Source organism: Salmo salar, chromosome ssa07 (assembly GCF_905237065.1).
Source record: "Salmo salar chromosome ssa07, Ssal_v3.1, whole genome shotgun sequence".
Classification (NCBI taxonomy): Eukaryota; Metazoa; Chordata; class Actinopteri; order Salmoniformes; family Salmonidae; genus Salmo; species Salmo salar.
Genome location: NC_059448.1, coordinates 6,559,576 through 6,575,336, shown reverse-complemented (window position 1 = coordinate 6,575,336; position 15,761 = coordinate 6,559,576). Strand labels below are relative to the sequence as shown.

Genomic DNA, 15,761 nt, shown 5'->3' with positions numbered 1-15,761 from the left:
CAGGAAATGTGGCCTGGCGCATTACTCACGATTTGGTCAGTAACTGGGCAGTACCATGACAGGCTTTTGAAGACGGCAGAACGAAGGAGTTGTCAGTGACGAGGAAGGGGGTGTACCCAGAGAGATGAGGGAAAAATGAATCCTTCAGGTTACGTAGCTGTGTTTGTATTTCGTTCAAAATGGTGAAATGGTCGTCATTTATGTACATTTCAAGAGCATGTCAGCCCGATGACGATGATAATTATTATTATTTGTCAATCAATGATTGTGTTCTATTGTTTACAGGTTATATTCTGACATCTAATATCCAGGACTATTGTTTACAGGTTATATTCTGACATCTAATATCCAGGACTATTGTAGACAGGTTATATTCTGACATCTAATATCCAGGACTATTGTTTACAGGTTATATTCTGACATCTAATATCTAGGACTATTGTAGACAGGTTATATTCTGACATCTAATATCCAGGACTATTGTAGACAGGTTATATTCTGACATCTAATATCCAGGACTATTGTAGACAGGTTATATTCTGACATCTAATATCCAGGACTATTGTAGACAGGTTATATTCTGACATCTAATATCCAGGACTATTGTAGACAGGTTATATTCTGACATCTAATATCTAGGACTATTGTAGACAGGTTATATTCTGACATCTAATATCCAGGACTATTGTTTACAGGTTATATTCTGACATCTAATATCCAGGACTATTGTTTCAATGAAATGACGTGGAAACAACATTGATTCAACCAGTGTGTGCTCAGTGGGTATAGGCTATGGAGTGTAAGGGTCCAAACTAAGCAACACAACCCACTATAGGAGTAGTGATGTCAAAGCACCAGTGCTGATGTCTTGGTGATGCTGTAATCCATGAAGAGCTGTACGATTTATAATCCAATTTTAGTTTTGAACAAACACTAGAATTCTTGAGTGGCCCAGTCATATATAGTTAAATCCCAAACAAAGACATGTTATTTAAGACTGGGCTGCAGCTGCAGAGTGTGGAAACCATAGCTATGCGTGAAAAGTGACAGCAACACCTCTTAAATGCACTTGTCAAAAGGATTAACGCCATTACAATGTGATGCCTGCACTGGGCTAGGTGAACTAGGGTACACCTCCCCCCCTCCCCATTTTACACCCACCATGTCACACCCATCCCCCTCAATGCTCTGCAGCAGAAGGCCCTGGAGCATAGACAGTGTGTGTGTGTGTGTGTGTGTGTGTGTGTGTGTGTGTGTGTGTGTGTGTGTGTGTGTGTGTGTGTGTGTGTGTGTGTGTGTGTGTGTGTGTGTGTGTGTGTGTGTGTGTGTGTGTGTGAGTGCGTGCGTGCGTGCGTGCGTGTGTGTGTGTGTGTGTTTGTTTTATTTTAACTGTCCTTATGGGTACCAGAAGTAAAACAAGGAAAATTCAAACAAGTGGGGACATTTTGCAGGTCCCCACAAGGAAAAATGCTATTTTAGGCTTAGAGGTTAGGCTTAGGGTTAGGTTTACATTTAGAGTTGGGGTTAGAATTAAGTTTAGGGTTAGGTTCAGGGTTAGGGGTTAGGGTTAGGGGTTAAGGTTAGGCATAGGGTTGTGGTGAGGTTAAGGTTAGGGTTAGATTTAGAGTTAGGGGTTAGGGAAAATAGGATTCTGGATGGGAATCAATTATTTGGTCCCCACAAGGATAGCAATACAAACTGTGTGTCTGCGAGTGTGACACATGATTGCATAGACAAGATGAAATATGATGTACTGAACAGAATGTAACAGGATGTACTGTACAGAATGTCACAGGATGTACTGTCCAGAATGTCACAGGATGTACTGTACAGAATGTAACAAGATGTACTGTACAGAATGTCACAGGATGTACTGTACAGAATGTAACAGGATGTACTATACAGAATGTCACAGGATGTACTGTACAGAATGTCACAGGATGTACTGTACAGAATGTCACAGGATGTACTGTACAGAATGTCACAGGATGTACTGTACAGAATGTAACAAGATGTACTGTACAGAGTGTAAGCCTCTTACAGAATGATGATAGTGACCTGTGAAGAGAGAGGGAAGAAACAAGAGAAAGAAAGAAAGACTTAATTGGCTATGCCCCCTCCCCACTCCCTTGACTACCTAACCCTTGGGACAAGGAGGCTATTCTTATAGAGGGCAGAGAGAGGCCTCCATCTCCCTTGGTGTCCCCATGACTATAGACTACACCGTGCCCTGGAGTATACCTGAAGATATGGGGGAAGTGTCATGCAAAGTGGTGTGGGAGGAGTGGGGAATTGAGTTTCATCGAATAAGACTAGCACCTTTTTTACAGGGTGTCTGGATACCTCATAGGTTGAGTTTGTTTTAAAGGAGCAACCACTGGGTTATCTAATATAAACCTGGTTAGTTCTGCCAAGAAAAACAATCAACTGGGGAAACTTAAAAAAAAACTATTCCTTTACTTGTCTCGTTATTACTCATAGGTGAAATAGAAAATGTGACCATATTTATGTCGGTAAGTGCTTTTAGATTTGTGATAATGAGGGGGGGTGAGGGGTTGAGGAAATTCACTGCACCAAATGCTCCTAGTTATTCTGACACCTCATTCTGGGAGGATAGAGACGCTCTGGGAGGATAGAGATGCTCTGGGAGGATAGAGACGCTCTGGGAGGATAGAGACGTTCTGGGAGGATACAGACGCTCTGGGAGGATACAGACGTTCTGGGAGGATACAGACGTTCTGGGAGGATACAGACGTTCTGGGAGGATAGAGACGTTCTGGGAGAATACAGACGTTCTGGGAGGATACAGATGTTCTGGTAGGATACAGACGCTCTGGGAGGATAGAGACGTTCTGGGAGGATACAGACGCTCTGGGAGGATACAGACGTTCTGGGAGGATACAGACCCTCGGGGAGGATAGAGACGTTCTGGGAGGATAGAGACGTTCTGGGAGGATAGAGACGCTCTGGGAGGATAGAGACGCTCTGGGAGGATAGAGACGTTCTGGGAGGATAGAGATGTTCTGGGAGGATACAGACGTTCTGGGAGGATAGAGACGTTCTGGGAGGATAGAGACGTTCTGGGAGGATACAGACGCTCTGGGAGGATACAGACGTTCTGGGAGGATACAGACGTTCTGGGAGGATACAGACCCTCGGGGAGGATAGAGACGTTCTGGGAGGATAGAGACGTTCTGGGAGGATAGAGACGCTCTGGGAGGATACAGACGCTCTGGGAGGATACAGACGTTCTGGGAGGATACAGACGCTCTGGGAGGATAGAGACGTTCTGGGAGGATAGAGACGTTCTGGGAGGATACAGACGTTCTGGGAGGATACAGACACTCTGGGAGGATAGAGACGCTCTGGGAGGATAGAGACGTTCTGGGAGGATAGAGACGCTCTGGGAGGATACAGATGTTCTGGGAGGATAGAGACGCTCTGGGAGGATAGAGATGCTCTGGGAGGATAGAGACGTTCTGGGAGGATAGAGACGTTCTGGGAGGATAGAGACGCTCTGGGAGGATACAGACGTTCTGGGAGGATACAGACGCTCTGGGAGGATACAGACGTTCTGGGAGGATACAGACGCTCTGGGAGGATAGAGACGTTCTGGGAGAATACAGATGCTCTGGGAGGATAGAGACGTTCTGGGAGGATACAGACGTTCTGGGAGGATAGAGACGTTCTGGGAGGATAGAGACGTTCTGGGAGGATACAGACGTTCTGGGAGGATAGAGACGTTCTGGGAGGATAGAGACGCTCTGGGAGGATAGAGACGTTCTGGGAGGATACAGACGTTCTGGGAGGATAGAGACGTTCTGGGAGGATAGAGATGTTCTGGGAGGATACAGACGCTCTGGGAGGATAGAGACGTAACCTTCAGGAGCTGGAGTGTATTTTATTAACCTTTATTTAACAAGGCAAGTCAGTTAAGAACAAATTCTTAGTTTCAATGACGGCTTAGGAACAGAGGGTTTGTTCAGGGGTAGAATGACAGATTTTTACCTTGTCAGCTCGGGGATTCCATTCACCAACCTTTTGGTTACTGGCCCAACACTCTAACCACTAGGCTACCTGCCGCCCAAGGGGTAAAGGGGAATGACTGTCCCACTTCTCTGAGCTAGGTGTAGAAGTTGCCCCCTAACCATTGCTCCAGGGTCAGATTTGTTTTATTGTCCTAATGCAGTGGTTCCCAAACTTTTTATAGTCCCGTACCCCTTCAAACATTCAACCTCCAGCTGCGTACCCCATCTAGCATCAGGGTCAGCGCACTCTTAAATGTTGTTTTTTTGCCATCATTGTAAGCCTGCCACAGACACACACTATACAATACATTTATTAAACATAAGAATGAGTGTGAGTTTTTGTGACAACCCGGCTCGTGGGAAGTGACAAAGAGCTCTTATAGGACCAGGGCACAAATAATAATATAATAATCAATAATTTTGCTCTTTATTTAACCATCTTACATATCAAACCTTATTTGTTCATCAAAAAGTGTGAATAACTCACCACAGGTTAATGAGAAGGGTGTGCTTGAAAGGATGCACATAACTCTGCAATGTTGGGTTGTATTGGAGAGAGTCTCAGTCTTAAATCATTTTCCACACACAGTCTGTGCCTGTATTTAGTTTTCATGCTAGTGAGGGCCGAGAATCCACTCTCACTTAGGTACATGGTTGCAAAGGGCATCAGTGTCTTAACAGCGCGATTTGCCAAGGCAAGAAACTCTGAGTGCAGCCCTATCCAGAAATATGGCAGTGGCTTCTGATTGAATTCAATTTTCACAGAACCGTTTGTGGCAATTTTGATGAGGCTCTCTTGTTCAGATATCGGTAAGTGGATTGGAGGCAGGGCATGAAAGTGTGTCGTCCGTCTCGGGGAAGTACCTGCGTAATTGCGCACCCAGCTCACTTAGGTGCTTTGTTTTATGTTTGACATTGTCCGTGAGCTTGTGTTAATTTGTACACAAAAAATCATACAATGGAAAGACCTGTGTGTTGTCCTTGTTAATGCAGACAGAGAAGAGCTTCAACTTCTAAATCATAACCACAATTTTGTCCCGCACATTGAATATAGTTGCGGAGAGTCCCTGTAATCTTAGATTCAGATCATTCAGGCGAGAAAAAACATCACCCAGATAGGCCAGTCGTGTGAGAAACTCGTCATCATGCAAGCAGTCAGACAAGTGAAAATTATGGTCAGTAAAGAAGCTCGTCTCTCAATTTAAAAAAAATGTGTCAATACTTTGCCCCTTGATAACCAGCGCACTTCTGTATGTTGTAAAAGCGTTACATGGTCGCTGCCCGTATCATTGCATAATGCAGAAAATACACGAGTGTTCAGGGGCCTTTCTTTAACAAAGTTAACCATTTTCACTGTAGTGTCCAACACGTCTTTCAAGCTGTCAAGGCATTCCCTTGGCAGCAAGAGCCTCTCGGGGGATGCTGCAGTGTACCCAAGTGGCGTCGGGAGCAACTGCTTGCACGCGCGTTACCACTCCACTATGTCTCCCTGTCATGGCTTTTGCTCCATCAGTACAGATACCAACACATCTTGACCACAAAAGTCCATTTGATGTCACAAAGCTGTCCAGTACTTTAAACATATCCTCTCATGTTGTCCTGGTTTCCAGTGGTTTGCAGAAGAGGATGTATTCCTTATTTGACGCCCCATAAACGTAACGGACATATACCAGGAGCTGTGCCAGGCCCGCCACGTCTGTTGACTCATCCAGCTGTAACGCATAGAATTCACTGGCTTGTATGCCAAGCAGTAATTGTTTCAAAACATCTCCTGCCATGTCACTGACGCGTCGTGAAACAGTGTTGTTTTATGAAGGCATTGTCTGTATAGTTTTTTGGGGCTTTTCCCCCAGCATTGTCCCAGCCATATCCGTGGCAGCAGTAAGAATTAAGTCCTCCACAATAGTATGGGGCTTGCCTGTCCTAGCCACTCGGTAGCTCACAATATAAGACGCTTCTCGACCCTTCTTATTAATGGTATCTATTGCTTTTCTACAAAAGCAAATGTCTTACTACTCGAAAGTCATCTTTATTCTCGCTCAAAAAACTCCCGTGGCTTATTTTTCAAAATGACCTGTTTCGTTTCTAAATGTCTGTGCAAGAGAGAAGGTTTCCCGCGAGAGAGTAACGGTTAATATGATTGGAAGTTAATTATTTGATCAAATCAAATCAAATCGAATTTGTCACGTGCCGAATACAACCTTACAGCTTACTTACAAGCCCTTAACCAACAATGCAGTTTTAAGAAGAATATCTAATAACATTTTTATTTTTTATTTTTTATTAATAAAATGATCATGTGTGCATGTCACTCAACAGAAAAAGCAAGGCAACAACAATGGCAACATCAATCTTTAATGGCTGATGCCCTGAACATATTCATTTACATATTAATTTTCATAACTTTTCTTATCTTTTTTGGTTTTAACAATAAAAATTTCAAACAACCCCTGCAATTCACTGAAATATGTATTCTCCTCACATTGGCAAAACATGAATATCAACAGTATGCATTGAAAAAAAATATAAAAAAATACACAAACATGCATATAACACCCATTTAGTCCTACAGTAGCTTTAGTCCTACAGTAGCTTTAGTCCTACAGTAGCTTCAGGACATCAAACAAAGGAATTACATTCTACTGAATGATTATTTCAACTCACATAACAGCTGCGTCTTGAAAGGTGACACTGGGTGAAAATATGTACTTTTCTTTCATATATTCTCACTCTGATTTACAGTTGATCATCCCAATGGTTAAAAGGTGGCATGCGATGTTATAATGAAGACATTTTCTGGTTTTAAACTGTTTTCCTGGTTGTAGACATCACATAACCAGATTACAACCAAGTAAAGACACAATATCATCAAGACATCATATTTTTTGTTGTTATCTGGCCAGAAATAACCAGATTACAACCAAGTAAAGACACAATATCATCAAGACATCATATTTTTTGTTGTTATCTGGCCAGAAATAACCAGATTACAACCAAGTAAAGACACAATATCATCAAGACAACATATTTTTTGTTGTTATCTGGCCAGAAATAACCAGATTACAACCAAGTAAAGATACGATATCATGATATCATCATATTTTAGTTGTTATCTTGTCAGATAACAAAGAAAACAGCCAGTTTAAGATATGTCTTTTTTTTGGGGTCGCTAACAAAATATTGTAAAAAATAATAATTATTTTACCCAGTTTACAATGTGAATTAACATCACATTAACGCTATTGCAGCCAGTTTGCCAGCATGTATCTGGGTATAACGATATGTGTGATAATGTAGTACAATCATTAAATCAAGGACCAAAAAATATGATTCTAAAACATTTGCCAGATACATCCTGCAATAGCGTTATTGTCAATTCACGTTGCAAACTGGTAAAAGGATTATAATTTTTTTTACAATATTTTAAAGTGGTGAGAGCGGGAAAGTATTGTAAAAACTTGGGTAATATTTAATTTCATAAAGGACTTTTGGATATTTTGAGATTAATATTCCATGGACTCACTATATCACATCACATCCACTAAAACACTTACAAACTCATGATTTTAACATGACTAATAAAGTTCAATCAATCAATCAATCAGCCAATCCATTTTATGTTAGGCACTCACAGTGACTCTTATGAACTGGAAGGTTAATTGCGTCTGTGTTAAAAGGAATATTACTTCATGGATGCATTTACGATGCTCACATCGGCGTTTCATTTTTAAATGCCTTATAGATTTTCCCGCCAACTTTCATATTAGATCCGTTTTTTTTATTATTACACTCTTGGTTGTGTGAGATCCTTGACTCATTTATTGGACATAACATGAAAATACAAGACTGCATATTTTTATTTTGAGATTACAGGAGAAGAACAACCAGAACGAAGGCTTTAAGCCCTAAAGCTTCACAGAATGAACAGAGCTCGTATAGCCAACTATATTGCAGTCTTTAACCAAGAACTCGGCGAACAACGGTGAAACAGGAAACATTATTTTTTATTCCAATCATCCACCTAGGTCATGGATGGACAACTTTGATAAGGGTGAGGACCACACAAAAAAATTGCCCCTCATTTTGCCATGGGCCGGAGAGGAAAATGAGCTGTTTTACAGCTCATTTCCTGCAATTCTACATATTTTGCAAAAGGGTGGAGAGAAATGTTTGCAGTTTTTAACATGATATTTGAGTGAGACTGACTAACAAAATAAATGGGGCCCCCCTGCCAGTAATTCGACCGTGATAACAAGTTTAGAGGGGAGGGGGGGTAAGGATCCAAGGGCCTTCAAAAGGGGGGCCGGCCGCCAGTTGCCCATCCCTGATTTAAGTAAAAATACTTTACAAAACCAGAGGTTGAATCTTCACTTAATTAGATAAGACACAGAAACATTTGAAAATGCTTTTCCTTTCTGGATGCTAGGATACTATTTTGAGTGAAAACGTGAGGCATGCAGGAAAAAATAGCACACTTCTTGAAAATAAATCAGAGGATATGAGCATTACATACGTAGCTGTTGAGATGGAATAATTCCACTAGCCTAGTTCGCTACGTTACAAAAACACGCCTTTGGTCAGTATTGTCTGTATAGTCCTGGTTTACAATTAATTTACAGGACTGGTATCCCAGACCAAGAAAAATCTTACTCCAGGATGAAAAAGTATTTTCAATAGAGTCCCCCAATAGAAGCCTATTTTCAATCCAGGAGTAGGTTTAATCTGGACCTGGGAAGTATCCCATAAAGCCCAAGACATACCCGAGGCAATACAAGAACTACAAATAGCTATGCAGAATGTTGATCCTAGCTAGTGTTGTCCCGCAATTACAAACGCCGCAAGTACGCAGGACCGACTATTTCCGTTCCTACATTGCATACGTAAGACAAACATTTGTCTTAACGGTGACTAGATACTGTACTCTTGAAGATTTTAATATTGGCATGGTTCCGAAATTGCTTATCTTGGATTATAAACTGGGTGGTTCGAGCCCTGAAAGCCAGACCGTATACCACGGGTATGAAAAAACATGTATTTTTACTGCTCTAATTACATTGGTAACCGGTTTAATCGCAATAAAGGAACTTGGGGGTTTGTGGTATATTGCAAATATACCACGGCTAAGGGCTGTATCCAGGCACTCTGCATAATGGCCATATACCACACCCCCTCAGGCCTTATTGCTTAATTATAGCCTGGTATCAATTTACCGTGATTAAATGGCTGCTATTTGGTGTAGAACAGGGGTGCTCAACTCCATAGCCCAATTCTCTCAGGGGTTGGAGTTGAGCAGCCAATTGTTGCAGTACAATATTATGTACATTTTGTATTATGACAAGTAGGAACTAACAAGTTTGGCATTATATTAGTGTCTCCACTTGTAAAAAAAAGCTTAAGGATTAACACAAAGCTACACGACTAATCAGAATCGTTACTATAGGAAAAAAAAGCATAAGTCTGCGAACTGATGCGACTGCTTTAGTGTGGCAGAGCAATCGGCCATTACACGGCGACTGGCACTCATACGAGAAGTAAGAACGACTGAGGATCTCAAACAGTATTACTCACACACTTGATACACAGAAAACAATCAAACATTTTCAAACATCGGATTGATTACAAAAATACATTTTGGTTTATCTTTAAAATATCTAAAGATTTACAGCATTTTCATTTTATTTTTTTGGGGGGGGGGGGGAGTCATGCTTCAACATGTAGTAATAATCATACATAATAAGGAAAGGTATACAGAAAGGTAATAATTATAATCAATAATAATATAATCTGTTAACATTTTGGTCATCCTCTTTTACATAAGACTTTCAAAATGCCTGCATAGGCCTTGCACTCACACAGGTATAAATTCAGAAACACTTCATCCCAACTGATGTGGCCAAACATTGCACTCTTGAATGTATTTTAAAGTAATACACACGTTTTTTAAATTTTTGTTTAAATGTATGGGCTCATGTCAATTAAAAAAAAAAGTTTGATATATGTCAATGAAGGTTTTTAGTGGTTATGTTCCAATAAGCACACTAGCATACATACATTACCGTTCAAAAGTTTGGGGTCACTTAGAAATGTCCTTGTTTTTGAAAGAAAAGCAAAATAATTTTGTCCATTAAAATAACATCAAATTGATCAGAAATACAGTGTAGATATTGTTAATGTTGCAAATGACTATTGTAGCTGGAAACGGCTATGTGCTTTTCTTTCAAAAACAAGGACATTTCTAAGTGACCCCAAACTTTTGAACGGTAGTGTATGTGCTAGCAGGGATATTGGAACACAGCCTGTATGTTAGACTATGTCATTCTCATAAGGCATCATAAGGTCTTATGTATTGGACTGGAACCAAAGTGTCATCAGTAATTCTTGAGTATGTAACAGTATAAAAAGGGGGGTTGTAGCAGGGGGGGTGGAGGGGGGGCTGATGTGTGATGGCGGCTTGGGTCTGGAATGTCCTGAGGCCCGTGAGGTTGTTGTTGCCTGATAGAACCAGAGAGAGAAAGGTTGGAGGGGGAGAGGGAGAGAATAGAGAGAGAGAGAGAGAGAGAGAGAGAGAGAGAGAGAGAGAGAAAGAGAGCGACAGAGAGATAAAGAGAGAGATAGAGAGATAGAGCGAAAGAGAGAGATAGAGAGATTTTAGGGATAACTTACCATGGCGCACACACACACACACACACACACACACACACACACACACACACACACACACGTTTTCACCACATATGTCCTGTTCGAGGTTTAAAACAAAAATGACCCCATCTTAAGCCTTAACTGAAATACACACACAAAAGCTGACACAGTGGCAATATGGCTGCAGGCATTCAACATCATTTCTGCACAATTGTTTGGGAGTGAGATATTATTTCTGAAAACCTCCACTTGGTTTTCGCAGCTTCTTCCACAAATCTACACATTCAAATAAAATGTTCTGTCAGATTGGAGCTTGGCGACCAGCAGCTGAAGGTGTGTGTTACATGTTCGACCTGCCTGTCATGATCGCTGAGCTTGAGTCCATTGAGCGTTTGACCGTGAACTCACCAACGGTCCACTGTGCGGTAAACAAGGTCAGGAATCCTCCTGGTTTGGACGTGAGAACCGCCAGCAACACCATCAAGGCCGACCGTGGCCACCATCACACATCATGAACCTGGAGACATAACAAGCTATGGAGTTAAAAAGTACGTAGCGCTTTATAATGCTACAACGCTATAATGGTTTATAATGACTTTTAATACATTTGACAATCTGCTTGTAACAGATTCAAACAACAATGAAATTACATCAGTAATAACTCATATACCAGTATGCTAACTGTTATTATAATCCACAGCATTATAAAAATATATATATAATAATAATAATAATAATAATGATAATAATAAATAACAATAACTACAATAATAATAACAGTAGAAGCCAGTCTACTCTGATCTGACATACCATATTTGGAATGGTACTGTATGGCATTCAGTGAATATGTCCCTAGAGTCACTACAGTGGACTTCCTGCTCCTAACAGAACCCCCCCCCCCCCCCTCAATTATGGAAGGTCGACCCCTCCACCACAGGCATGCAGATGCTCCACAGAAAATAGACGTCACTTGGCAATGATTATGACAGAAGTTTAGGGAGTCCTTCAAAAGAAAACAAACAATTAGAAAAACCAATATGTGCGTGGAAGAGAGAGGGGCCTGACTTGATCCACTGAGAAGCATATGTACACAAGGTAACAAGCTCAGGCATGGCTGGCTTGGCAATGCCTGTTGTGTGTTCAACCGGGAATGGGACAATCAATGCACGCTCGGCCAAACTGACTCCATGCATTCTTTAGATTCGTATTCGTTCTGGCTGAAGCACAAAGGTTAAAGATGGCGGGTTTATCATTGAACACATCTTCGTGGATTACCGAAAGGTTTATTGATTTTGGGTTAATGTGTTTCCTGACTTAACCTGACACAGGTGTATGTAATGTGGGATAGCCAAACAAACATTACTTCAGATTGAGAGGCCTTGATTTCTCAGAGATTTTCCCACTGGCAATCTCCTATCTGACAATGTTATCAATGATTTACTTACATAGGCAACTGTTGATGGTAAAAAACAAATGAAAATCTACTGGCCCTAAATGGACTGGAAGAGAATCTACTAGCCCAAAATGGACTGGAAGAGAATCTACTGGCCCTAAATGGACTGGAAGAGAATCTACTGGCCCTAAATGGACTGGGAGAGAATCTACTGGCCCTAAATGGACTGGAAGAGAATCTACTAGCCCGAAATGGACTGGAAGAGAATCTACTGGCCCTAAATGGACTGGGAGAGAATCTACTGGCCCTAAATGGACTGGAAGAGAATCTACTAGCCCGAAATGGACTGGAAGAGAATCTACTAGCACTAAATGGACTGGAAGAGAATCTACTGGCCCTAAATGGACTGGAAGAGAATCTACTAGCCCGAAATGGACTGGAAGAGAATCTACTGGCCCTAAATGGACTGGGAGAGAATCTACTGGCCCTAAATGGACTGGAAGAGAATCTACTGGCCCTAAATGGACTGGAAGAGAATCTACTAGCACTAAATGGACTGGAAGAGAATCTACTAGCACTAAATGGACTGGAAGAGAATCTACTGGCCCTAAATGGACTGGAAGAGAATCTACTGGCCCTAAATGGACTGGAAGAGAATCTACTGGCCCTAAATGGACTGGGAGAGAATCTACTGGCCCTAAATGGACTGGAAGAGAATCTACTGGCCCTAAATGGACTGGAAGAGAATCTACTGGCCCTAAATGGACTGGAAGAGAATCTACTGGCCCTAAATGGACTGGAAGAGAATCTACTGGCCCTAAATGGACTGGAAGATAATCTACTGGCCCTAAATGGACTGGAAGAGAATCTACTGGCACTAAATGGACTGGAAGAGAATCTACTGGCCCTAAATGGACTTGAAGAGAATCTACTGGCCCTAAATGGACTGGAAGAGAATCTACTGGCACTAAATGGACTGGAAGAGAATCTATGGCCCTAAATGGACTGGAAGAGAATCTACTGGCCCTAAATGGACTGGAAGAGAATCTACTAGCCCTAAATGGACTGGAAGAGAATCTACTGGCCCTAAATGGACTGGAAGATAATCTACTGGCCCTAAATGGACTGGAAGATAATCTACTAGCCCTAAATGGACTGGAAAATAATCAAAATGAACACATTCTTTGAGAGTTTGAGTTTCAGAAAAGCACTATAAAAATAATTTACAGTATTACTTCAAATGTATAGGACCTGCTTCAGGCAATATGTTGTGTTATTTTTGAGGAACGGAGTAGACAGTATTTCAACTAACATGAGACAAGGTGCAGCCAAAAATCACAAGAACACCAGTAGAGAAATAGGTGCGACTCTCGTCATCTTGTCAGGAAATGATCCCTATTCATTAGGGATGGGCGTACATTGGAATGGGAATACTGCATACCCATGCATTACAACCCTATTCCACCTCTGAATAATCTCCTGTGCTTGTAAGTCTAATACCTGTGTTACAGTAACATGAAGAGGAAGCCAAAGTCTGATACCTGTTTTAAAGTAACATGAAAAGAGGAAGCCAATGTCTGATACCTGTTTTACAGTAACATGAAGAGGAAGCCAAAGTCGGATACCTGTTTTACAGTAACATGAAAAGAGGAAGCCAAAGTCTGATACCTGTTTTAAAGTAACATGAAAAGAGGAAGCCAATGTCTGATACCTGTTTTACAGTGACATGAAAAGAGGAAGCCAAAGTCTGATACCTGTTTTACAGTAATATTAAAAGAGGAAGCCAATGTCTGATACCTGTTTTACAGTGACATGAAAAGAGGAAGCCAAAGTCTGATACCTGTTTTACAGTGACATGAAAAGAGGAAGCCAAAGTCTGATACCTGTTTTACAGTAACATGAAAAGGGGAAGCCAAAGTCCCTTAATCCACTGAAAAGCCTTTAGGCTGTAGCCATGTTTCTCACATACCAGACCAGCTAGTAGGACGGGGAGGTGATGACCACAGCTGTTGACATGTATCCTGAACAGAACACACTCCTTTGTATACTGTGTGTGTGTGTGTGTGTGTGTGTGTGTGTGTGTGTGTGTGTGTGTGTGTGTGTGTGTGTGTGTGTGTGTGTGCATGAGGGAGATGAGAGGCATCGCACATGCATGTGGACTGTATGTAGGTACATGTCTTTGTGTGTGGATGAGAGTGAGATTGAATGTGTGACAGTGTGTTATAAGGGGGATGAATAAAGTTCTACTTCCTTATTAAAGGGGTCTCAGCTGGGGGTCAGTCCCTCTCTGGTGGGAGTTAGTCAGAAGTTCAACAGGAATTGGGTTTGTCGGGCTATTGGCCAATAAGTCCCCCAGGCCAGGCAGCAAGGCTCCACACACACAACCACACACACACACACACACACACACACACACACACACACACACACACACACACACACACACACACACACACACACACACACACACAAACACACACAAACACACACAAACACTCCCCCATGATGTCTTGTCAGATGGAAAATCCGGATTACCTTTCCCTGCAGTTCACTAAGCATTTGTGTTCAGTATTAGGTTGTCTGTGCGCATAACCATGTGCTTGTGGACAGGAGAAAAATAAACTGAGATTGCTTTGACATGAAGGCAGCTGAAAAATAACTTCAGACGGAGGAGGAGGAGAATAAAAAACAAACGCTTCAACACATTAATATGTTCGGAACCAAAAGCTCTTAAAAAAAAAAAACTTACATACAGCACAGTTAAAGCTGGGAGTTTTCAAAATGTCCGCCGCAGTGACAGGCAGGATGCCAGGTGATTAATAAACCTCGTTACCGGCTGTGACTGAAGGCCTTTCCTGCGTGGAGCACTCTGCCCAGTGTCACGTTTCAGCTGTTTACCACCCAGACACGCAGTCTCCCATGGAAACTTACACGTTCTGCTTGCCAACCGCATAAACCCCCCCGACCGTAAATTTAAGCCACCATGTGGCAAATGTTAGAACGACCACAAGTGGACGACAAGCCTGTAATGACTGTGCAACTCTTAAGAGAGCACATCCATTGTTTGGACAATTGCACAGCATTGATAGAGTATGATTGGGCCTCTCCGTCCACCCAGGTCACACCAAATCCACTGCAGTATTAAATGTTTTTATTCGGGAGATGTCTTCTGCATGCAATTCAACACAGTCCACTAGGGGCAACGTGAGCACCTATTTCCATCTAGTAAACTGTGAGCTACAGATAGAGGATAGATGGTTCAATCCCAGTGCTAGGCACTCTTTTTTTCAGTTGTAACCCTATGCCAAACCTTAACCCTTACCTACAGCCCCTTCACCAATAGACTTTAGGGTGGCAGGTAGCCTAGTGTTTAGAGTGTTGGGCCAGTAACTGAAAGGTTGCTACATTGAATCCCTGAGCTGACAAGGTAAAAATCTGTCGTTCTACCCCTTAAACATGGCAGTTAATCCACTGTTCCTCAGCTGTCATTGTAAATGAGAATTTGTTCTTAACTGACTTGCCTAGTTAAATAAAGGTGAAATACATAATCCCCCCGCTGGACAAATGTTGAATACTCAAGTGAGATCTTGTTGCTCCCTCTCCAGTATAACTTACAAAGGTAAATATTCCTTGTATGTAATTACACAGTGAACAACTGTAAAAAAAAAAAATCTAACCAAATTCAATGGTGTAAATAC

General features: G+C 41.7%; 1 protein-coding gene across 2 annotated transcripts in view; it reads right to left on the bottom strand.

Annotated features, from left to right (window-relative positions):
• Positions 1-6,367: 6,367 nt before the first annotated feature.
• LOC106608509 (RNA binding protein, mRNA processing factor) overlaps positions 6,368-15,761 on the bottom strand; it is a 58,150-nt gene continuing 48,756 nt past the window's right edge. The window contains exons 7-8 of one of the 2 annotated variants that reach the window (XM_045721467.1): positions 11,079-11,187; positions 6,368-10,520 (exon numbers count right to left, since the gene is read on the bottom strand). In XM_045721467.1, the coding sequence (XP_045577423.1) occupies positions 11,151-11,187 (37 nt within the window). In that variant the 3' untranslated portion in view covers positions 6,368-10,520; positions 11,079-11,150. The remainder of the gene's footprint in view (positions 10,521-11,078; positions 11,188-15,761) is intronic. The other variant, XM_014206455.2, reaches the window with a different exon arrangement.